This window comes from Hyaena hyaena, unplaced genomic scaffold, assembly GCF_003009895.1.
Source record: "Hyaena hyaena isolate Hyena2069 unplaced genomic scaffold, ASM300989v1 scaffold_70, whole genome shotgun sequence".
NCBI lineage: Eukaryota > Metazoa > Chordata > Mammalia > Carnivora > Hyaenidae > Hyaena > Hyaena hyaena.
This window is the reverse complement of record NW_024080701.1, coordinates 2,954,379-2,978,918: the sequence shown is the minus strand read 5'-3', so window position 1 is coordinate 2,978,918 and position 24,540 is coordinate 2,954,379. Positions and strand designations below refer to the sequence as shown.

At 38.3% G+C, this 24,540-nt stretch overlaps 1 protein-coding gene across 2 annotated transcripts in view; it reads left to right on the top strand.

Annotated features, from left to right (window-relative positions):
* The window catches only part of ZNF106 (zinc finger protein 106), a 59,934-nt gene that overhangs the window by 10,144 nt on the left and 25,250 nt on the right, over nt 1-24,540 (top strand). For both annotated transcript variants that reach the window (XM_039232741.1, XM_039232740.1), the window contains exons 2-5: nt 6,050-6,135; nt 11,356-11,417; nt 18,571-18,771; nt 21,898-24,084. In XM_039232741.1, coding sequence (XP_039088672.1) covers nt 6,082-6,135; nt 11,356-11,417; nt 18,571-18,771; nt 21,898-24,084 — 2,504 coding nt within the window. In that variant the 5' untranslated portion in view covers nt 6,050-6,081. The remainder of the gene's footprint in view (nt 1-6,049; nt 6,136-11,355; nt 11,418-18,570; nt 18,772-21,897; nt 24,085-24,540) is intronic.

Genomic DNA, 24,540 nt, shown 5'->3' with positions numbered 1-24,540 from the left:
GGATCAGAGAGAGAGAGGTAGACAAGAATCCAAAGCAGGCTCCACGCTCCATGCTGTCAGCACAGAACTCAACGCAGGGCTTGAACCCATGAACCGTGAGATCATGACATGTACTGTGAGATCATGACATGAACCGTGAGATCATGACCTGAACCGAAGTCAGACATTTAACTGACTGAGCCACCCAGGTGCTCCTAGAAAGCTATTAACATCAATTAAACTGCTAAAGTAAATGTTTTACTGTATTACACTATGACTGTAGTCAACCATGAACTTAAAAGATTCTATAAATAGTGAAGATGATTGCTATTATAATCATACTTGCATCAAGTGGATGATTATTGAACATATTGTTAAGAAGATGCACGGAGAGCAACAAAGCTTTTTGAGGAGAATGTTGGGCACGTTAGCTAGATTCATTCATTAGCTTGCAGAGATTGTAATTCATGCCACAGAATTTAAATTTTACTATCTATAAAAGATAGATTGAATACAGGAATAAAAAAATTTTAATTGCTAAATAAATACAACAAACTGCCTAGTTATACTTTTAAAACAGTGTTCACACAATCTATCTTTGGGCTTATGACCTACTCTGTTATATGATGATAACATTTGCTAGTATTTTATTAGCTTGTTAAGGTTGGTGTTGCCCCAGTTTCTTTCTCAGTTACTTTTTCTTCTAAGATATACAAATGCTTGCCAAGTTCCAGAATTGAGTAAGGAATTGGAACCTGATGGTAGTTCTGAGTTAAAGAATCTATAGTCTACCCTTTCCATTTCCTTGCCTAGTGATAGGCAAGCTTTATTTGAGGGGGACACAACTTGTAATGCCTTTTTCTGAGTCACAGATTTAACTTCCAGTCTTTGTGTTAGCCCTATGCTTATTTATAAAGAGTGGTTAGTTACATGTACTCTTGCTAAGTGTTGTAGTAGGGCAGATACTATAAAAAGTAGGAATGCTAGTGAGTAAAATGCTTATAAACTTATGCTCAGTCAAAGATATTGGATGCAGGAAGCCACAAATCACTCGCCTTGGGAATCAGAAGCCAGCCAGAACTTAGAACTAGCAAATATGACAGCTACTCAGAATAAGCCTCTGAAAATTGTGGTTATAGTTTGTTGTGATTTAAAAAAATACTTTGCGACCTTTATTATCAGCTCACTTCTTCCTTAGCTAGGAGGCTTGGAACTTTCTTGGGAGGCCCACTGACCGAAGTGAAGACCTTCCAGAGTGCCTCCCAAAGTGCCCATCATATCTTTGCTCTCTAACCTTCTGGGTAGCCTAGGGATAGTGGCAAAAACTTGATCTGTCACTGAGTACTATCTCTCTTCTACCCTGTTTTGCTCATCAGAAATCCATTAGTTTTTTTGTCAGTGTTGAGGTGGAGGCACAGCGTTACCTGTGAAATTCAGAAAAAGGATTCTAATCTGAGTACCACTCCTCCCGCCTCAACAAACCAAACTTAAGCCTTTTTTTTTCTTTTTTTAAGTTTTTATTTATTTAGGTACACCCAACATGGGGCTCGAATTCACTACCCCAAGATCAAGAGTCACATGCTCCTTCAACTAAGCCAGCCAGGCACCTCTAAACTTTTTTTCTTCTCTCTTTTACAGTATATTATTGTCCTGTGGTGTCTCAGTTGGCTTTAATTAGGTCCGAGTTCAAATATCTTAAGAACTACTGAGTTTATTATAATGAATCTTAGGAGGTTTATGAAAAGATGCCATCCTCATGGGAAGGTGAGGGAAATCAAACATAACCTACCATCGAGAACCTATACTTACTTATATTACAGGTTGTTTAAACAGTAAAATAAGATCATGTGACAAACTTCTTTGACACTAAACAGTGTTTTCCAGCCTTGAGTTAGATAATAAATATTTGGAGAAATATTGTAACATTGATATTTGAGATGGACTACAGAGTTGTGAGATAGTGGTTACATGGAAATGTGTCTTTCTGACCTATTTGAGTCACTTTTGAGTGACTATCCTTGTATAAAGGGGGGAGAGCATAATGAAGTACAAAATGGGGTCTCTGGAGATTCCAATGCAATAATTCTACTCTGCCTACACAACTGTATTTCTTTTTATTAATAAGCTATGTGGATGATTCTGATGTACTGTTTAGGTTTAGAACTTCTTTATATGTTGGGGGAATGAGCCAAGGCAGGAATCTTTTTTTTTTTTTTAATTTATTTCTGGGAGAGAGAGAGAGAGAGAGAAGAGAGAGTAAGTGAGCAGAGGAGGGTCAGAGAGAGAGGGAGAGACAGAATCTGAAGCAGGCTCCAGGCCAAGGCAGGAATCTTTAATAGGTGGAGCAGTTGGGTGAAGAGAGAATAGATAGACCTGTAAAGTCTTATAGGTTTATTACACTGAAGAATAGATACCAAAGATGAAAAATAGAAATCTGTTAGGACTTGATGACTAAATACGGGAATCTGAAGGAAAAGAATCAATACTTTGGTTTTTGTCCACAGGCATGGTAATTGTATTGACAGAATAGTGATTAGAATGTTGAGAAACAGTATTTATTATAGGACTTTTAAGGTATTATGACTAAGAAATATCACAGATATTTCTCATAGTTGTCTGGAGAAAATTAGAAAGATTTCATAGTGGGTATTTTTAAGTGATATGGGAGGAACACTCAAAGGGGTTAAAGTGAGAACTGCAGTAGTTGAATTGTTTATATATACTTATCTGACTTGTATAATGTAACCTCTCAAGCACTTTGAGATTACAGAGTTTGGCAGTTTCTATTTCCTTGACTTCTAAGCCTTAAGACCTTGAAAGAGAGCAGTGGTTCTCCTCTAGAAAGCTGTGAGCTAATTTGAGTATTTCAGAAAGCTTAATGAAAATCATATATTAACCCAGATTAAGAATATAGAAATTAAACTTCCTTTGTATTTGGCTGGAATCCTATCAGTTTAGTGCTTAAATGCTAGGTGTTCCTTATTGATTAAATGCTTTGCTAGCAATTATACTTTTTATTTTTTACAGACATGAAAATTAATTCATGCAGACTAGGAATATGGAGCTTGTGAAAGGAAAAATTAAAAAGAGGGAGTCTTTGGTTAAAAGGTTGATAGAGAATATTATTTTTATTTATTTAAATCCAAGTTAGTTAACATATAGTGTAGTGTTGGTTTCACGAGTGGAATTTAGTGCTTCGTCTCTTACATATGACACCCAGTCCTCATCCCAACATATGCCCTCTTTAATGCCCATCACCCATGTAGCCCATTTCCCCACCTCCTTTCCAGCAACCCTGTTTGTTCTCTGTATTTAAGAGTCTTCTTACAATTTGCCTCCCTCTCTATTTTTATCTTTTTCCTTCCCTTCCCCAGTGTTCATCTGATGTGTTTCTCAGATTCCACATATGAGTGAAATCATATGATATCTGTCTTTCACTGACTTATTTCTCTTAGCATAGTATCCTCTAGCTCGATCTACGTTGTTGCAAATGGCAAGATTTCATTATTTTTCATTGTCAAATAGCGCGGGTGCGCGCGCGCGCGCGCGCGCACACACACACACACACATGTCGTCTTTATCCATTCATCAGTCGATGGACATTTAGGTCTTTCCGTAATTTGGCTATTGTTGATAATGTTGTAAACATTGGGGTGCATGTGCCACTTTGAATCAGCATTTTTGTACCCGTTGGATAAACACCTAGTCATGCAATTGCTGGGTCATACGATAATTCTGTTTTTAATTTTTTGAGGAACCTGCGTACTGTTTTCCAGAGTGGCTGCACGGGAATATTTTATTATATGACTTTATTTCTTTTTCTGTTTACTAGGAGTTGATGCCTTTGGCTTTATTAAGTAGAAACACACTTTGTATTTTAGTGCTTCGTTCTCACTTGACTAAATATATAAAAACACCACAATAGCTGCTGTTGCTTATGTCAGAAAGTCAAACTTTTCCATTGACTCTGTTGATTCTAAGTTTTTTGTTCCTGTTTTGCTTTGATGATTAATAACTTGAACCAATATTAAAAACATTTCTGGACACGGACGGTAGGCTGGCTCAGTTGGTAGAGCATGCAACTCTTGATCTCAGTGTTGTGAGCTGGAGCCCCACATTGGGTGTAGAGATTACTTAAAATCTTAAAAAAAAGTTCTGGACATAGCTTCTTTATCATTGTTTCCCCAGCTCTTAGAATAGTGCTTGCTGCTCAACAAATGCTTGCTGAATGAAAGAAAATACTGCATGTAAACAGTAATTAAAGTTGAGGTAAACACTAAGATGTAAGGGAATTACAAGAAGGGAAAATAAATGAACCACACCTTTCCATAGGTGGTGGTGATAAGATTAAATTGCAAAAGAACACACAGGACCAGAGATAACGTTGTGGCTCTCTACAGAAACAGTCTACCACAGTGCTATTAAAAAATATAAAAATTAGGGTAGCAAACCCAGGAGTTCCATGGATCTGCCTCTTCTTTCAGCAGTATTTGGATGTATCAGACCCAGGGACACCTTCTAGCCTTCTACCACTCTCCGACCTCTTTTCCAGTTGCAACCTTCGGAGCCATCTTCTAAGCTATCCTTTGCCTCTAAGACCAGCTAATGCTGTTTTTATTTTTTTAAGCTTAGTTCCTTATTGCCAATCAAACATGAGGTCCTGGATTTGTCAGAATTATTCCAACGAGATGGTGGCTGCTGTCAACCAGCTGGTCAACCTGTATCTGTAGGCTTCCTATACCTACTTCTCTCTGGGCTTATATTTCAACCATGATGTTGTGGTTCTGGCACTTCTACAAGTTAACTGAGGAGAAGTGTGAGGGTGACCACTATCTCCTGAAGATGCAAAACTAGTGGTGGGGGAGGGGGGATGCACCCTCTAACACAATATGCAGCAAATGCTCCAAGTTGGGTGGGGTGAAACCTTGGACACGAGGGGAGACGCTGTGGTCCTGGAGAAGAAACTGAACCAGGCCCTTTTGTATCTTCATGCCTTGGGTTTTGCCCATGCAGACCCTCATCTCTGTAATTTCTTAGAAAGCCATGTCCTAGATGAGCAGGTGAAACCATTGAGAAGATGGGCAACTACCTGACAAACCTCTGCAAGCTGGCTGGTCCCCAGGCTGGCCTGGGCAGGTATCTACTCCAAAGGCTCACCCTCAAGCATGATTGAGAGCCTCTAGAGCCCTTTGAGGGGCTCTCTGCCATCCCCTTGGTGTCAGGCTTCTGCCTGAGCCTCTCCATGCAGCTTCTAGGCAGCTTTTTAACTGCCATGGAGCCCTCTCCCAAGCGGTGGACCAAATGGAAACAATAAAGCTTTCTGCAGCAAAAAAATAAGCAGGTTAATAGGATAGAAGGAATGGGGAGCAAAAGATACAGCTAGTATAGATCAGGGAAGGCCTCCTTGATGAAGCAGCATTTTAGGTACTTGAGAGAAAGAGCTATGAGAACCATAAAGACCTCTTAAGGAAGCATATTCCTGGCAGAGGGAATAGGAAATAAGAAACTGTAAGGTAGGAGAATCCCTGGTGTGATCAAGGACTAGCAAGAAGAGTGGTATGGTGGCACATGGAGTCACATTGAGAGAAACAGATTTTGTGGCCCATGGCGAGGGACTGGATGTCCTGTGAGTGAGATGGGAATCTTGGAAGATTTTGTGCAGAGGAATTAAATGATATGACTTAAATTGTAAAAGAATCCTGTGTGAGACTCTTTGGCTCCTGTTTTGAAAATAGACTTTAAGAGGATAAGACTGGAGCTAGAGAGTCAAGTCAGTAGGCTAGTGCCATGTGAGATGACAGATGTTCTAAGTAGCGAGGCGGGGGTGGATTTGGGATACATTTCAGGGTGGGACTGGCAGAATTTGCTGATGAGGGTGGATATGGGGTGAGAAAGAGGGATCAAGGATGACTTCCAAAATTTGAATTTTCATTTACCAGGGTGGGAAGACTGGGAAGAGCAGGGTAGAGGTGAGGGAGATGCAAGACTTGTATTTTTAGCTATGTTAAGATGAATCTCAGAAGACATCTGGGAAGAAAAAGGTTACTAATTTGTTACTTCCTCATTGCAGGTGTGACGTTGAGTGCTTCAGATCTGGTCACTATGGTACGAGAACGAAAATGCATATTGTGCCACATTGTGTACAGCTCAAGAAAGGTAATAAATAGAAGAGGGAGAATCTGAGGCTTTTATGACTGATCCTTTTTTTTTTTCCTTTGTTTTCTAAAGATGACATGTAGAATTTGTAGATAGGTGAAAGCTTTTAATGGTATCTTATTTATGCTTGTTTCCTAAATCATAGTCTCGTTCCACTGGTTTCTTTTTTACTGTCTCATAAAGCCAGTAGCTACATTATTAAATCTCTACCCAGAATTTGAGGATACTCAAAAGTCAATAATAAATAGTTACTAATTTAGTCAGTAACCAGTTGTAGAGAACATGTCTTAAAATTCAGTTTATTTAAGGGTGCCTGGGTGGCTCAGTTGGTTAAGCATCCGACTTCGGCTCAGGTCATGATCTCATGGTTCATGGGTTTGAGCCCTGCATCGGGCTCTGTGCTGACAGCCAGGTCAGCCTGGAGCCTGCTTCAGATTCTGTGTCTCCCTCTCTCTGACCCTCCCCTGCTCACATTGCCTCTCTCTCTCTTTCTCTTTCTCTCTCAGAAATAAATAAAACATTAAAAAAAATAAATAAAATTCAATTTATTTGAGGTTATACTATTATCTAATGAGCTAAGAATACAGCATTTGTTGTCCATACCCACATTCTGTTTCTGCCCATGCTTGTGGAAAGTGTAGTACAGCAGAAATGGAGTTAACAATATCCTAGATGTCCACAAGGTGGGAGTGTTGCTCAGAGGAAAACAACTTTCAGACCTGAAAAGAACTTTTTGTACCTTAGGGAAATTGGCTGCAATTTGTGTCACTTTTTGCTTTTTCTAGCCTTTATTGTTTGGTTTTAAAGTAGTACTGCTAGCTTAAATACTGATAAATTTTTCTCTCGGTTTTTAAAAAATTTTTTTAATGTTTATTTATTTTTGAGAGAGACAGAGCGTGAGCAGAGGAGGGGCAGAGAGAGAAGGAGACACAGAATCCGAAGCAGGCTTCAGGCTCTGAGCTGTCAGCACAGAGCCTGACGCAGGGCTCAAACTCAAGAACTGGGAGATTGTGACTGGAGCCGAAGTTGGATGCTTAACTGACTGAGCCACCCTGGCGCCCCTCTAAGCTTTTAAGATATTATGGATTGTTGGGGCGCCTGGGTGGCTTAGTCGGTTAAGCGTCCGACTTTCGCTTAGGTCATGATCTCGCGGTTCGTGGGTTCGAGCCCCGCGTCGGGCTCTGTGCTGACTGCCAGCTCAGAACCTGGAGCCTGTTTCGGTCTGTGACTCCCTCTCTCTCTTACCCTCCCCTGCTCACGCTGTCTCTCTCTCTCTCTCCTAAAAATAAATAAAACATTTAAAAAAAAAAAAAAAAAGATATTATGGATTGTCACTGAAAATTCAGAGAACTGGGAAGATTATCATAATTATCATATTATTATGATTATAAGTTAGCCTGGGAAGTTTGAATGAACCTAGAAAGATGTTTAGGAGTAAGATGGTTTACAGAAATAAAAGAGATATTTCAGGTGGAATAACATGTACAAAACTACAGAGATAGAATGGAGTATAACAGTTGTCATAGGGGCTATATCTGATTAAAACAGTTTTGTTTGGGAATAGTGGGACTGCAATGTAATTTGTTAATTTAAATGCAGGTAGTTATAAACCATGTTGAATGCCAGGCTGAGGGGTTTGATTATGATCCATCCAGTAGGCTGGGGTGAAGAAATTTTTTTTTCTTTTCCTATTTAGGATTTCTATTAGTGATGAAAAAATCAACTAAGATTTTATTTATTTGTTCATTAATATTTTTTAAAATTTTATTGACTTAGAGAAAATGCAAGTGGGAGAGGGGAAGAATCCCAAGTAGGCTCCATGCCGCCAGCACATGGGACTTGAACTCATGAACCCATGAGATCACGACCTGGCCAAAATCACAAGTCTGATGCTTCACTGATTGAGCCACCCAAGCACCCAGTTGAGATTCTAAAATCATGTTCAATACTATGGCTGATGTCTTTTACAAAAGTAGAAGAACTGTTCTTCTAGTTTAAAAAAATTTTGACCAGAGTTTATGCAAATTTGTAATAAAAATTCCTTATGGCTCCTTTCAGATTGGAGGGAGATGGAAAATAGAGAAGGTATGAGAGGGCTAGGCAGACATTCAGAAGTATGGCTTCAGACTTTTGTGGTGTAGGAGCCCTATCTTGTGATACTTCATAATTTTTCCATTTTAAGTTTTTTGACATTTCTTCTTGTTTAAGACATTTTTCTCTCTCCATATTTTTCCATGGATCTTAGTGAAATTAAATTAAGAGCTAGATTGATTACCTACTCCTGCCTTAGGAAATGCCAATTATAGGTGTTTTTTTTTATGTTTGTTTTTGAGAGAGAGTATGAGCAGTGGGGGCATGGAGGGACAGAAGAAGCAGGGACAGAATTTCAGAAGTGGGCTCTGCACCGACAGCTGAGAGCCCGATGGGCTCAAACTCATGAATCATGAGATCCTGACCTGAGCTGAAGTTGAATGCCTAACCGACTGAACCATCCAGGTGCCCTGCCAATTATGGGTTTTTAAGTGAGGGAACGGTGTGATTTAAGTGTTAAGATTAATGTGGTCTAGTGGTGCCTGGGTAGCTCTGTCATTTGAGCCTCCAACTTTTGATTTCAGCTCAGGTCATGGTAACAAGGCTTGGTGGGTTCAAGCCCCACCTCGGGCTGTGTGTTGACAGTGCAGAGTCTTCTTGGGATTCTGTCTCCCTCTCTCTCTACCTCTCCCTGCACTCACATGTGTGTTCCCTCTCTCTCCCTCTCTCTCTCAGAAATAAACAAGTAAACATTAAAAGAAAAAAAAGATTAATGTGGTCTAAGAAATTAGGATGGGTTAGTTGAAAGGAATAATTCTGATAGTTTTAGATACATTATGAACAACTTATGTTGAAGCAGTGCTTTCCTCTAATCTCCCAAAGTAGCATAATCCTGATTTCTTTAAATATACTATGGAGAAGAAAAAGAACCTAAAAATACCATAAGAATGGGGAAAAGCTGTATACTGCGTCCCTGAGCATTCTGATGCTCAATAATTTATGAAAAGCTGAGAAGCCCCGGAGTTAAGATACAAAAAAAAAAAATTGGTTGTATTCCGTGTTTTCTAAATTTGTTCAACTGCCAAATCTTAAAAAAAAATTTTCCTTCCTCCTTCTCCTTTAAAAAGCATGCTATTAATATAGAAGAACTAAATAGAAGCTTGATAACTGAGCAAGTATGCATTTGAGGTTATTACTTTAATCCCATGCCCATGGATCTTTCCTGGTTATTTTGAAAGCTCAGTTGGTTGGCACACTGCTTGCATTCATTCCTTGAAGCAGGATGGGAGAGAATTTCAGATATAAATTTAGGAAAAGATGTGCGAAGTGTTTTAGCCAATCAGAAGTCACATCAAAACAAGTTTGAATGGTAACATTTTTATTACAGAAATAGAATACAGAATTAATTTTTATATCAGAGAGGATTACCTATGTCATTGAATGCTGTTTTGGTCATGAATGGTTGCAAGAAACAGAGGAACTTAAATTTAGCTCAAGAAAAGGGGATTTGGTATATGTAAATCTCATATAAGGAAAAATTGAACAAAAGGATGCATAGGGATTTGAGTACGTGTCATGTATTCATGGATTTTTTTGTTCTTATGTCACTAACTTGACTCAGCTTTCAGCTCTGTAAGTGTTCATTCTAGTTATGGCCAATCAGTTGTAGGTAGAAGGGCATCACATGTAAAGCTATCCTCCAAATGAAGCATTTGTAGAGATAGGAAGGAAATGATGGTCATCTTCAATAAAATTGTCATTTAAGGGTTGTGTTTTGAATCACCTCCCTATTTGTCACACTGTAATAGATAAAGTAAGAATAGGTTATTGAATCGTACTCTGACAAATTAATTGTATAAAATGAGAAATCTCAATGCACTAGATGGTTATAGTGCTTTGGTGTCAAATATGGGATTATTTTCACACTTATCCCTTCAGTGCCTAACTCTGTATTTATAATAAGCAGTGATAAATATTTGGTGAATAAAGGAGTTAGCTTCTGTGTTTCCTTGTATCCTTGTGAAATTAATACTATTCTGTCAGCAGTGTTGTGCAGTTCATGTAGAGAAATGCTTGAGCCACTTAAACACAGGGTAAAGTTAATAGTAATACTCGGGGTGCCTGGGTGGCTTAGTCAGTTAGGCATCCGACTTTCGCTTAGGTCATGATCTCACGGTTCGTGGGTTCGAGCCCCACGTCGGGCTCTGTGCTGACTGCCAGCTCGGAGCCTGGAGCCTATTTCAGAGTCCGTGTCTCCCTCTCTCTCTGACCCTCCCCTGCTCACGCTGTCTCCTCTCTCTCCTAGAAATAAATAAAAATTAAAAAAAAATTTCTAAAAAAAAATAGTAATACTCAACAACTACAGAAGCCCTTTTATTATACACATTAACAGTCATTCTTTAATTATAGCGTGCTTCCTATGTATACTTGTGCATGACAAGGGGCTAGACATTTACAGCTTTTTGAGTTTTTGGAGGTGTGTGCATATGTTTTTAGGTGGAAGCTCTTCCCACAGATTTCATTTTCTTCCCACTAAGAATGGGATGGAGGGAGGGGAGAACCTAGTAAGTTTTCAAACATCTCATCAGAACCAAACAAGTCAGTTGAGGAAGAGTGGGCAGTGAAGATGAAAGCATTATTGAGCTGCTGTGTTCAAAGCAGTTTTTAAATACTTCCTAATCAACCACAGAGAAGTTTTGTTATATCCATATTTTCTACATAGAATTGATATATCCGTCTGTTCATGCAGCAGATGTTGACAACTGTATGCCAAGCCCTGGCCAAGACTTGAGTAACAGTTGTAATTTACTCTTGAGAAACTATCGGTTGAATAGGGAAAGGAAGTCTGGAGAAAAGTAGCCAAACTGTAGTTAATTTTGAGATAGAATTCATCCCACGTAGTTTATTCTTAAATCTTTTGCCCCCTTGAAGAAATATACTTTTTAACCTTTTTGGAAAGCCATTTAATTAGGTTTTCTTAACAATTCTTTTAATTAAGAATGAAAAATGCCTAAAACACAGCTAAAGAATTAAGAGGAACTGGTTTCACTATTGAATTGAGAAGGGTGACCACGACAAACACTAATGACACAAGAACTTGAAGCCTAGTTGTTGATTGAATAAAAACAGAGGAATTTCTTTTCCCAAAGCAACCCCCCTGAGTTTAATCTGCTTTCTTTAATTTTGAAGGAGATGGACGAACACATGCGGAGCATGTTGCATCACAGGGAGCTTGAGAACCTGAAGGGCAGGTATGAGAACGGCTGTCTTCCACAACTTGCGAATGTAGGCGGAGCTGCAGGGGCTGAGGGTGCCTGTTAGCTTGTTTCATAGTAATCCTTCAGAAATGAATATTGTCCTATGACATAGAGCTATCTTTCAGAATTAGTTATGAGCACAGTAGTTCTTTTTTTTTTTGGCATTCAAACAGGATAAATCTTTGTGTATCTAGAATGTGTAGAATTCACAGCAACTCTAACAAGCAGATTTCAACAAAGGTGGGTGGGGATGAGCTGATCCTCAGCAGTAAATTTTCTCATCCAGACACACCAGTCTTTTTTTTTTTTTTTAAATTTTTTAAAATGTTTTTTTAATTTATTTCCTGAGAGAGAGAGACAGCGTGGGCAGGGGAGGGTGAGAGAGAGAGGGAGATACAGAATCTGAAGCAGGCTCCAGGCTCTGAGCTAGCTGTCAGCACAGAGCCTGACATGGGGCTCAAACCCACGAACCATGAGATCGTGACCTGAGCCAAAGTCGGATGCCCAACCGACTGAGCCACCTAGGCGCCCCCAGACGCACCAGTCTTGAAACTAAGACATTTCATGTTAATTGCCTCCGCAGTGTTACAAATTGTTATATTCCATAGACCTTTAGAGTTGCTGGGATTTTCTGAGAAGTCCAAAGTGTGCTGAATGGCAGTGAGTCGCATTGGTATAAATAAAATCAGGGTACAAACTTTGAATATTTAAGAATGCTGTTTTGCACTGCAAAATTTGAGACTTTTATTAAAGAAAGAAAATCTAATAAGTAAGCACCTTTAAAAATTAAATAGGGGCGCCTGGGTGGCTCAGTCGGCTAAGCATCCAACTTCAGCTCAGGTCATGATCTCACAGTTCGTGGGTTCGAGCCCCGCATCGGGCTCTGTGCTAACAGCTAGCTCAGAGATTGGAACCTGCTTCAGATTCTGTGTCTCCCTCTCTCTGACCGTCCCCTGCTCACGCTGCCTCTTTCTCTCAGAAATAAATAAAAAACATTTTAAAAAATAAAAATTAAAATTAAATATAGCATATGTGTATATTCCATGTCTTCCCACCCCCACCCCATCTGTGGTTCTTTTTTGATGTTTTTCACTTATTTGAATTTGAGGTTTGGAGACAGTATGGAATAGAGAAAGACTGGGAAACTGAGAAATATTAATTTTATCTTTTTTAAAATTAATTTTATCTTACTGCATGAATTATAGATACAAGCTTTGATCATGATGCCACCCTAAGTCAGTTGAAATTATTTGCATTTTAAGTAATATGGTTTTAGATTGTGTGGGCAAATTAATATGGTAGGAAACTTTCACCATCTGTTTCGCATAGTAGTGAACTTTTTCCATGGTCTCCATTCCTTTGTGAAGATTAGGTCTTAACAGCAGTATAAAAAAAGGCTTTCATTCAGATTTAATGTGGAGAATTGTTATCATAATACCTTGAATCCTTATAATCTTTAACTCATTATCATTTGAAGCCTATGAAATATAGTCAACCTATGATTCTCTCAGTATGGATTATCCTCATTACCTCATCCCATTTCCAGCAGACTTCTTTTGGAATTCACCTTTTTCTGGGCTGTTTACCTGCTACCTGACTATATTGTAAATCAAACAAAACATATGATGAGGTCAGTAAATCTAAGTAATCCTTAAGAGAGAAGCCAATTTTATTCCAAGGCTAATAATGCCTTTTTGTCAATATAGAATTGTAAAAAGTAAAAAAAAAAAGGTAGAACTCCTCTCACCCCTATATTACCTCCCCACTCTGCCTCCATTCCTACTTCCTTTTTATAAGAAAGTCATCAGTTTGGTGTATATCTTACCCACATCTTTTTCTGTGTCTATGCATAGGTTTATATTTATATGCAGATATATATGATTTTGTCTTACGTAACTGAACTACATGCCATGTATTTATTGTTCAGTAACTTTTTTCCTCTACTCCTACCCATCAACTTAACTGTGCTTTGGGGATTTTGTGTATCATTTCTAGTTATTTGGAGCATAGTCAAATAATCAAGGAGAAAGCATTTCAAAGCTTCCATGTTGACAATAAAAATGTCAACCTTAGGGGCGCCTGGGTGGCTTAGTCGGTTAAGCGTCCGACTTTCGCTTAGGTCATGATCTCGCGGTTCGTGGATTTGAGCCCCGCGTCAGGCTCTGTGCTGACTGCCAGCTCAGAGCCTGGAGCCTATTTCAGAGTCTGTATCTCCCTCTCTCTCTGACCCTCCCCTGCTCATGCTGTCTCTCTCTCTCTCTCTCTCTCTCCTAGAAATAAATAGAAATATATTTTTTTTAAATGTCAACCTTAGCATCCAAACTCATTTTATTAGAGGGATACACCTTAGTGCTTATTTATTCATATTTTGGATACAGTGCTAACAAGTTTTATATGGCTTCCTGGCCTGTAATAAATTATAAGGGAGAAGGCAAAGCAGATAGCAAGGAAAAACAGCTTATAAAACTATAAAAAGCAAAATTTCAAAAATCATTTACTTACTTGGAGCATTTACTATAGTGACAAACTATTAATCCCTAATTTGCACCATAGGGACAAATAGTTATCAATCATTATTTTTCCTTCCTCTCATCAGTTTGTGATTATTTCCTGTGGAATTCATGTTTAATTACTGGCTTTCTGATGTTAAGACTATTTATATTTGTATCACTCTAATTTTTAGTTGTGATCTGGTTAAGAAATGTAAAAAACGTATTTTCTAGGTTTTGAATACAAACTTGATTGACAAGTAAGACGTTTCTTATTTGGTTCACAATTTTGGACATCTGGAGCATTCCCCTATTTTTTCCCCACTGTGCTTATTCAGATGCATGGCCTGTTTCTACAGATAAATGCTATTAAAAGGGCACAACTTTATTTATCAACCAGCTGTTGTGGTATAGTTAGAGCAGGCTTAATAAAGAAAAGCTTATGGATAGAATATCTTAAGGCTTTGCCTTTCACACATGAGAGGAAATTGTGTGGTAACAGGATGAAGTTAATTTGGGCCCTCCTTTAAATGTCCTGAGAACAGTTTTTTCTTTTGTTAGTCAGGAAGTAAAGCAGTACTTTCCCCCCAACAATCACTTATGTAGTTATACAAAATAGTAAGTATTTTAACTTGTTATTTGATAGAAAATTGGGAAGTAGCATCACTAAAATATTATTTAATTTACCATTAACTTTTTAAAAATATGTGGTTTCCCTAACATCATATGTAGAAGCATTCATGCATACTATATGTAGAACAGGTAATATTCTTGCTTCCAGACCCAGACACATTTCCATTTTTAAGAGATGTGGTTGTCGTAACCTCATGTTCTTTCCCAAGATAAATGTGGGTTCTCTTTTTTCTCATTTTGATGTTTTTCACAAAGATTCTCTCTCCCTCTCTCGCGCTTTTAAATGAGAATTAATATATAATAAAAATGTTAGGGACTTTTGTTTTCGGATAGTTTGCTTTTAGTGTTAACTTTATATTGCACTTATTTCCTGCACCCTTCTGGACAGGATCTCTTTAGGTGTTTTTCTATTAAATGCAACTTTATTTATTGTTAAAAATTAAATGTAACTTTAGAACTATGATTAATACACTTTCTTACAAGGCAATCCCATATGTTTTAAAAATCTGTGTTTGACTATTTGTTTCATGTCCAGCATATGTCTGTGCTTTAGGGATTGCAGTGTGTGGGTTTATGATTATGGATGTCTATTTTTAACAGAGTTAAATATTGTCTATACTACATTCCTTAATATTTTAAACAGTACAGTCTTCCAGTAATTTCTGAAAAGAGAGATTTTGATAGTTTGGACATGAGAAAAATTCTCTACATTTTAGAAGTAAGGGTATAATCAGGAATTTTATTTAAGAATACCTTTTTGGGGTGCCTGGGTGCTCAGTCAGTTAAGCATCCGACACTTGGTGTTGGCTCAAGTCATGATCTCATGGTTTTGGGGGTTTGAGCCCTGCGTCCGGCTCTCTGCTGGCCGTGCATAGAGGATTCTTTCTCTTGGGATTCTCTCTTTCCCTCACTCTATGCCCCTGTCCTCCTTATATTGTCTGTCTCTCTCTCTTAAAACAAACAAAACAAAACAGAAAACCCCAAACTTTGAAAACTTAAAACAACAACAAAAAACCTTTTGGAATGATATCCCTGGTACTACAAAATACAGTTTAGTATTCTATAAGTTTTTAGGGAGAAAAGTGGACTAAAACATTTTTCATAGTTTTAGAGAGTTTAAAGCCAAAAAGATTTTCTAACCAGAAAATGCACTTTATTTGAATTTTCTTTTTGACTTCATGATTTAAATTTAAAAAAATCTTTTTTAATTAAAGGATTGTTGACACACAATGTTGCATTAGTTTTAGGGGTACAACATAATGGTGTAAGACCTCTGTAAGTATGACTCAAATTTTTATTCTAGTATAAACTATATATTCTAGGTTAGCTGTAGTTCTCAGACTCTTCCGATGCTGGATAGATTTATACCTAACATATTTTTAACTTCTTTCTGTGTTGCTGTGAGAAAAGTCTTGGTTTCTGTTACAAGTTAATATCCACTTTTTTTCTTAAATGTTTTTATTTATTTTTGAGAGAGAGAATGTGAGAGTTAGAGGGGGAGAGTCAGAGAGAGAGAGAGACAGAAGATCCAAAGCAGGCTCTGTGCTGACAGCAGATAGCCAGACACAGGGCTCAAACTCACAGACCAAACCATGAGGTCATGACCTGAGCCAAAGTCTGACAGTTAACCAACTGAGCCCCCAGAGACCCCACAGTTAACATTCACTTTGAATAAGCTAACATCATTTTAGTTGTGAGAGAAGATTGTGGGTATCCTTGGTAACCTGGAGGAATTTGAGGATTATTCTTTAGTGTAAAACACTCAGTGAAATAATGGATTTAAGTTTTTGGAGGATTAGAAGGAATTAGAATATTGATATTTAGGACAATAGTATTGAGATTTTCAGGGAACCTGGTAAGAACTCTTCAATCTTAATGTCGGAGACTATATTGTATCCAGAGCATTTGAGGTTACAAAGTTCAAAAAAGGTAAAAACTTGTGAATTTTCTCCATTTTTCTGAGGTGTTTTTCACCATTCTTACAAAGTGAAAAACTGTGTTTTAATTTACATTATTTCTGCTTTGTCATGCCAGATAGCTGTAACCATATAGTTAGCATGGTGCCCAGAATTTAGTAGTTATTCAATTAGGTTTTTTTGTTTTAAAATTTTTTAATGTTTGTTTATTTTTGAGAGAGAGAGAGAGAGAGAGAGAGAGACAGAATCTGAAGCAGGCTCCGGGCTCTCAGCTGTCAGCACAGAGCCTGACCCAGGGTTTGAACTCACTAACCGCGAGATGGTGACCTGAGCCAAAGTCGGACACTTAACTGACTGAGACACCAGGTGGCCCCCTCTCCCTTATTTTTGTTAATAAGTGTTCGGGTGGTCTGTTATAGAAACCATCTTTTGGTAAGTGAAGTGCTCAGTTTAGAGGTTCTCTGGTAATTAATAAGAATTCTACCATGTTTTTATATATATACTTGAGGGGAGAATAGAACATTATTGTGCATGATGTGTGTCTGTCTGTCTTATCAAAGACATGAAGGCTTTTTGTGCTAGTTTTTTTAAAGGTTTATTTATTTTTGTGAGCAGGGGCCGGGGTGGGCAGAGAGAGAGAGGACAGAGGATGCTGACAGCAGTGAGCCCAGTGCAGGCTTCAGACTCAACAAACTCTGAGATCTTGACCTGAGCCAAAGTTGGACACTCAACTGACTGAGCCACCCAGGCACCTCTGAATTTATTTATTTTTTTTTAAGATTGGCATAAGTAGAGAATTTAATCACTGGAGAAAGCACCAACTTAATTCTACATAACTACCCTTACCATTGTTTTCCAAACTTTTTCTGCTTACCTCCGTAACTATTCCTCCTTCCTGCTTTTCTTTCTTTTGCCTTTAGCTGAAGGTTGTATTTCAGTTGGTGGCTTAGGTTACCTAGGACAGTTACTAATTTTCCTTGGGTATATCTCATGTACACATGAGATATACATGTTAACAAACTTCTTATAAAATAAATAAATAATAGAGATTGGTATAGGAAGTACAAAAATAACACTCCTGTAAACCCAAGACAAATGATTCAGAGTTAAGCCCATTTGGATTATTGAATGGATATTACTGTCCATTGCTTACACTTGTGGCCATGGTATTCAGATGTTTCCCATCAGTTACTGCATAGACAGCTGAACCAGTCATGGATTTCAGGAAGCTAAGAAAACAGTTATAACACTCATCTACTACAGCTCTGGATGTCGATTCAAGATTTTGGTTTCTTAAAACTGGCCAAGTATGAGAGTTATCAATAACTGGGTAAAGTAGAAGAAAAAAAAAACTGCTCAATTTTCTTTCTTAACAGGAACTGGTTTTGCTTCTCTCTAAACTTTTGCTTTTTCTGAAACTTGAGAAAAACCATTTGCCTAGCACAGCTGTTAACTTCCTACCACTGAAATGCTTTCCATTCTCTTTAAATAAGCCCTTCTGAAGCAGAATGTAGGCCACATGTATCATCCAGACCAAAAAAGTTTGCTGAGACTCCTCCTGTCATTTGCCCTGGGGTCTGGAATCTGCACATTTCCAGGCAGAGCTCCAGCCTGTCGGATTAAGTTACCACATTGGGATTGGCTAGGCTGCCTGCTCTTTTCTCCACCCCTCAACTTTCACTGGGAGAAAGCTCTTGAGCCTGAGATAAAATGGAAGCGCTGTCACCAGGCTTCCGAGTGCAGCTGGCATCATGGGTGTGCTCTAGAGCAACTCTTGTTTGCTCTGAGCCCCCTGCCCTGCCTCCCCTTTCACCATGTTTCCTCTGGCAAGATTTTAAGTACAGCAATTCAAGAAGATTTCTCCTCCTAAACTACATTATTCTGAAGTGTATTGCCTCTTGATTGCTGGAAAAGAATCTTAAGTTCATTACAAAAATAACTTATGAACAAACGTATTAAAAGTGATGAAAGGAGCATTAAAATTGATTAGCACTCATCTTTCACTGTGCCAAAGTGTGCAGTGGTTTTCAGAGGAAACCGTAACAGATCTGGTGAGTGTGCCATGCCAGTGGGCAGAATTGAATGTCCCTCATCTCCCTCTTTCCCTAGGGACAGTAGTCATGAGTGCCGAGTGTGCGGGGTCACAGAAGTGGGTCTTTCTGCATATGCAAAGCACATTTCTAGCCAGTTGCACAAAGATAACGTTGATGCCCAGGAGAGAGAAGATGATGGAAAGGGAGAAGAAGAGGAAGAAGATTATTTTGACAAGGAACTCGTTCAGTTAATAAAACAAAGGAAAGAACAAAGTCGGTGAGTAATTATTTTGATTTTTAAAAAGGCTATCTGAAACAATATGGTAGAGAATACATTTTCCGTTTCCGTACTTTACAGCCAGGAACTTTCAAACTTGCTTTCATTGCAAAGATTAGTTTAAGGTTGCCGTCTTGTGCATAAAAATGTCAGTGGAATCCTCTCTTGAGCTACTGTACTATTGGCTTAAAACAAAACAAAACAAACCTCAGTATTATCCCTCCATAAAAGTTACCTATAGGTGCTACATATCTGAAATTTTTACTGTGTTGATAACCATGTTTAGAACCGTTTTTATTCCAGTTTTGTTTTTGAACACCAGTGAATTGTTTTATTTGATACCCAAAATGTCTAGTGGAAAGGTATTACTGTATAAGCTTCCTTCATATATATTTCTTATTCTATCTGTTATAGTAAAAAATGTTTTGCCTGATGTAAATTAACATGGTGCTTCTACCAAATGTGATTTATTCTTTATTATTTAGTGTTTCAGTAAGTATTTATTGAATAAGTTTGTATTTTAAGTTTGACAATGTCAGGATTATTTGAGCAATATATGTTTTCCAGCTTGTATTACATAATTTTATACCTATATCTATAATTTGGGTATTAGGCTTTTGTATTTTTACGTTACTGAGTTGTGGTCTAAAGAGTTTAATTAATGAAGCAGAAATTTTCAGTTACGAGTAAGAGAGAGAGCTGGTTAAGAGCTTGGGTGATTTCTCAAGTCTTAGAATATTATGAGAAACATTACACATTCTAATACAAAATTTTAAAGATACTTTTTGAGTACTAGTTATACCAGGTATGCATTTCATCTTCAGTTGATGGTTTAGTATTAAAAGGACGTCGTTTTCTCTACTTGTAGTATATGCTACAAGTGTTTTGAGTAAGTCCTTGAAGGACATGTTCTTAGTTTTTAAAAAAAAATTTTTTTAATGTTTTATTGATTTCTGAGACAGAGAGAGAGAGACAGCATGAGCAGGGGAGGGTCAGAGAGAGAGAGAGACACACACAGAATCTGAAGCAGGCTCCAGACTCTGAGCTAGCTGTCAGCACAGAGCTCGATGTGGGGCTCGAACCCACAAGCCTTGAGATCATGACCTGAGCCGAAGTCGGACGCTTAATTGACTGAGCCACCCAGATGCCCCAACATTTTCTTGGTCTTAAAATGTCAGTAGCCTGACTCTTAAACCTGTTTAGTTGCTTAGTCCTTCAAATGACATTGTTACTACTTTCAGTATAGCTGTAGTTTATTCTTGTTTTAGAGTGTTGAAGCCTCTAGGAGACTTTTATTTTTTTCTTTCACACTTGTGCCATTATTAGCTGATCTGTGCACATGATTAAACATTAAGTCAGAAGTTAAAAGAGCTTCTCAGTAAATTAGAAATTCACATTGTAGTTAATATCCTTTGAATATTCTGATACGCTTCTTTGGTGGCTTATTTATAGTCATCTACTTATTTCTCCACATATTTTTCTCTTTTCCTTCAGGAGGTTTGTAATTTAGATTGCTTTTTCTGGGCTATGAATTTAGCTGCATGCCATTGTTCCCTTGATCTAACTAATTCACGCTGATCTAGGAATTCTATTTTGTGACAGATTTATTGCCCAGTTCTCCCATTTCTGGATCCCATTAGTGTAGCCAAGTCCATAATCTCCTTGGAAGTCAAAAGTTGCATACTGCTTAGAAACAAAAGATAAAAGCAGTTTGGTTAATGGTGTAAAAAAAAAAAATCCTGTACATGTATGTAATAACACTTGTCACCTGGGGTCTCCTGTTTAGAAATGGTTGTAATTCATAATGTAAGTGGATGTTTGAGCTTTCAGGTAAATTAACTTTTAATTCCATCTTGTGAAAAGGAAGAAATTCCAGTTTGTGTCCAAAATCTTAGAGACATTAGAAGTTTTTAGAACCAGTTAGAGTCAGTACTGAATTTAGGTCAAGTTAGGAGGAGGGAACCCAATAGCAGAAACTTAGTTTGGGGATTTTCAGTCTATCAAGGCCTAGCAGTTAAGAGTGTAGACTCCAGAGACTCAGACAGATCTCTCCTGTCCACTTACTTACTGGCTGTCTAACTCTAGGCACATTACTCAAGCTCTCTAATGCTGTTTTCTCATCCAAAAAGTAGGAATAAGAGAAATAATTGCTTCAGAGCTGTGAAACTAAATGGGATAATCTATATAAGGTGCTTAAAATGCCTGGCAATTAGTAGGCACTGAATAAATTTTAGCTAGTATTATTCGATTTTTTGAATCAAATGTTAAGCACTGTGCCAGGCATACCACAGGCAGTTTTTAGAGGAAAGTGGTTTTATACCTATTCCTGTGATGTTTACTTAAGTTTGTTCACATTTCTGTGGGCTCCTTGTCTAACACGAATAGTTCAAACAGCTGTAGCTTCGTAAAACCCTCTAGCTCATGAAGCTCCTAATAGCACTGATCATGGGTATTGCTTATTTGGTATGTGCTATTTTACTCCTCTTTGTGACTTATTTCTCAGCTAGGTTGTAAGCCTTTCAGGAACAGGAACTATATAAAAACGTTTTTCTTTCACAACTAACAATTATTGAATATGTGCTTAATAAAGTGTTTATTAATGAAAGTGATTATGCAAAGTGAAATCTTCGCATTTAAAATAGGTTAGGAAACTGGGTATTTTGGAAAGAATCTATGGCTGGAAGAGTCCACAGTATTAAAAGCAGCAGAACTTAGGTTGTATTAACTGTGATAGCTAGCCAAAGCTACAAGTAACAATTGTGCTTATTTTCAAAAAGCTACATAATATGAAAATAATAATTGGATGATAGGGACAAAAGACCCAGAACATGCTAAGAAAGGCAGGAGCAGGAAAAGGCGGATAGTATAAATGTGTCAGATTTTTAATATTTCTAGAGTGATAGCAGAAATGGAATATTGTTTAGTGTCTGAATCCATACATTGTGAAATATGAGTTTAGCAATATCTTTTAAAGATGGGAAAACAGCCACTATTAGAAATAAAAACAGACTCTTACATATGCTAAGTAGCCGAGGAGATAGGTAGAGGAATGTGTGATGGGTTATGCCTTTAAAGGAAGCATGATAATTACTTTAAATCACTAATGGAGAACTATTTTCCTTCCAGACAAGATGAACCTTCCAATAGCAGCCAAGAAATAAACTCTGATGACAGACGACCCCAATGGCGACGAGAAGACCGAATCCCTTACCAAGACAGAGAGGGTTACAGTCAGCCAACATGGCATCATCGCGGACCTCCTCAGCGAGACTGGAAGTGGGAGAAAGATGGCTTTAATAACACTAGGAAAAACAACTTTCCACATTCTTTGAGGAATAACGGTGGACCAAGAGGATGTTCCGGGTGGCATAAGGGTGTTGCAGGAGGCTCCGCCACTTGGTTTCACAACCATAGTAATTCTGGAGGTGGCTGGCATGCCAATAGTGGAACGGTAGATTGGAATCATAGTGGAACAGGAAGGAATTCCAGTTGGCATTCTGAAGGAACAGGTGGCTTTTCCAGTTGGCATATGAATAGCAGTAACGGAAACTGGAAATCCAGTGTACGTAGTACAAATAGTTGGAATTACAGTGGCCCCGGAGACAAATTTCAGCCAGGCCGAAACAGAAATTCTAACTGTCAAATGGAAGACCTACCTTTGCTGTGGAATAAGAAATCTAAGTCAAACAAATACAGTCAGGATAGATATAGTTGGCAGAGGCAAGAAAGTGACAAAATTGGTGCAGCTGCCACATATAGAGGGCCTTCTGAAGGATTTACAAGCGATACGTTTCCTTCAGAAGGCTTACTTGACTTCAATTTTGAACAGCTAGAGAGCAAAACTACTAAACAGACAGATACCATAGCTTCCAAAATTGGTGGAAAGAATGGCAGTGTAACCAGGGAAAAGCTCCGTCGCTGGACTCCTTACCCTTCCCAGAAGACTCTGGATTTACAATCCGGAATGAAGGAAGTCACTGGTAACAAGTCAGAAATGATAGATAAGCCTTTCTTTGGCTTTAGCTTGACAACCACAGGAGCAGCAGAGCCCCAGATTGATGGAACAAATAACTCTCCAACACTGAAAACACAGAAAGAAACACATACTGGATCACTTAGTCACAAAGCCCCTTCTGACTGCACTGCTTCCTATGAGGCGGTGAGAGATTGCCCTGCTACAGAGAAACACGAACAAGAACTTAACTTAAGTAAGATGCCGTCATTGAAATCTGCTCTCCTTCCGATTCCAGTCACTAAATCAGTTCCCCAGAAGCCAGATATAAAGAATCCCTCAAAAAACACAAAAACAAATTCTTTTTTTCCTGGAGAATACTCAAATCCCTTGAACAAACCCACTGTGGAAGACAGTCATGGGTCTTACATAACCAAATTGCAAAGTTCATGTTCTCATGTTTTAAAAGGGAATAAAAGTACATTTGGCACTCAGGTGGAACCTGGGGATAAAAATGTTAGTAGTGATACATTACAAAAAGCCAAAGAAGTGCTACAGTGTCATGAATCACTACAAAATCCACTTCTTAGCACTTCTAAAAGGACCAGGAACTATGCAAAAGCAAGTAGGAATGTAGAAGAGTCTGAAAAAGGATCTTTGAAGATAGAGTTTCAGGTACGCACATTAGAAGATGAAAGTGACGGGGAGCTATCTGACACAGAAAAGCATGGAACAAAAATTGGAGCCTTGGGTTCTGCAACTACAGAAATTTTATCCTGCAGCACTCACATCGCTGATGAGAAAGAGGGGCATGACCAGAACCTGAATACATGTAGAAAACTATCCACTAACACGTGTAATCCAACAGTTCATCAGAAAGAATCTGAGTTACAAATGACATCTGCAGCCAGTCCACACTCTGGCTTATTGCTAGACTTGAAAACTTCTCTAGAAGATGCACAGGTTGATGACCCTGTTAAATCTCATGTATCTTACGAAACAGAAGGTTTCGAGAGTGCAAGTTTGGATGCAGAGCTTCAAAAAAACGATATCGGTCCATCTTCGAGCCCTCTTCTACCTGACCTCAGTAAGCTTGGCTTTCCCGCCTCTCTCCAGAGAGATCTAACTCGGCACATCAGCTTAAAGAGCAAAACTGGAGCACACCTTCCTGAGCCAAACCTCAATAGTGCTCGCCGCATACGCAATATTAGTGGTCATCGAAAGAGTGAGACAGAGAAGGAATCCGGGCTCAAGCCAACCCTTCGGCAGATTCTGAATGCATCCCGGAGAAATGTCAACTGGGAACAGGTCATCCAGCAAGTAACCAAGAAAAAGCAAGAGCTAGGCAAAGGCTTGCCCAGGTGTGTGCCTCTTTTTAGTGGCCATTTATCTTTCTTTTAAACTTAACCCTTTGCCCCTGGTCAAGAGAATTCTGTTTGTTATATTTAAATGCTTGCAAAAATAAATATGTTGTAGATGTCTGGTTTAAATATTAAAGAGTGACTGCTACTGTATAACAGTGCAATAAAGTGTTTCTTAGCAGGGAATTCAGGTTGCAAGGAAGCACATCAGCCTCTAAGAAATGAAGTGAGATGGGGATGTGGGGAAAAAAAATTATCAGAAGTCCATCACTTTAGTTATAGAGGCCAGAAAGTGACAGCATAAAAAAGGATATCAATAAATCTGTATCAATCTCTAGATTTTAATGACTGGTACGGTTTTGTTTTTTTCTTTATGACTGATACAGTTTTTAAGTGTAACTTCCTATGACCTTTTACTCAGAATCTACGAATAGTTAACCTTTCTGTGTTTATTCT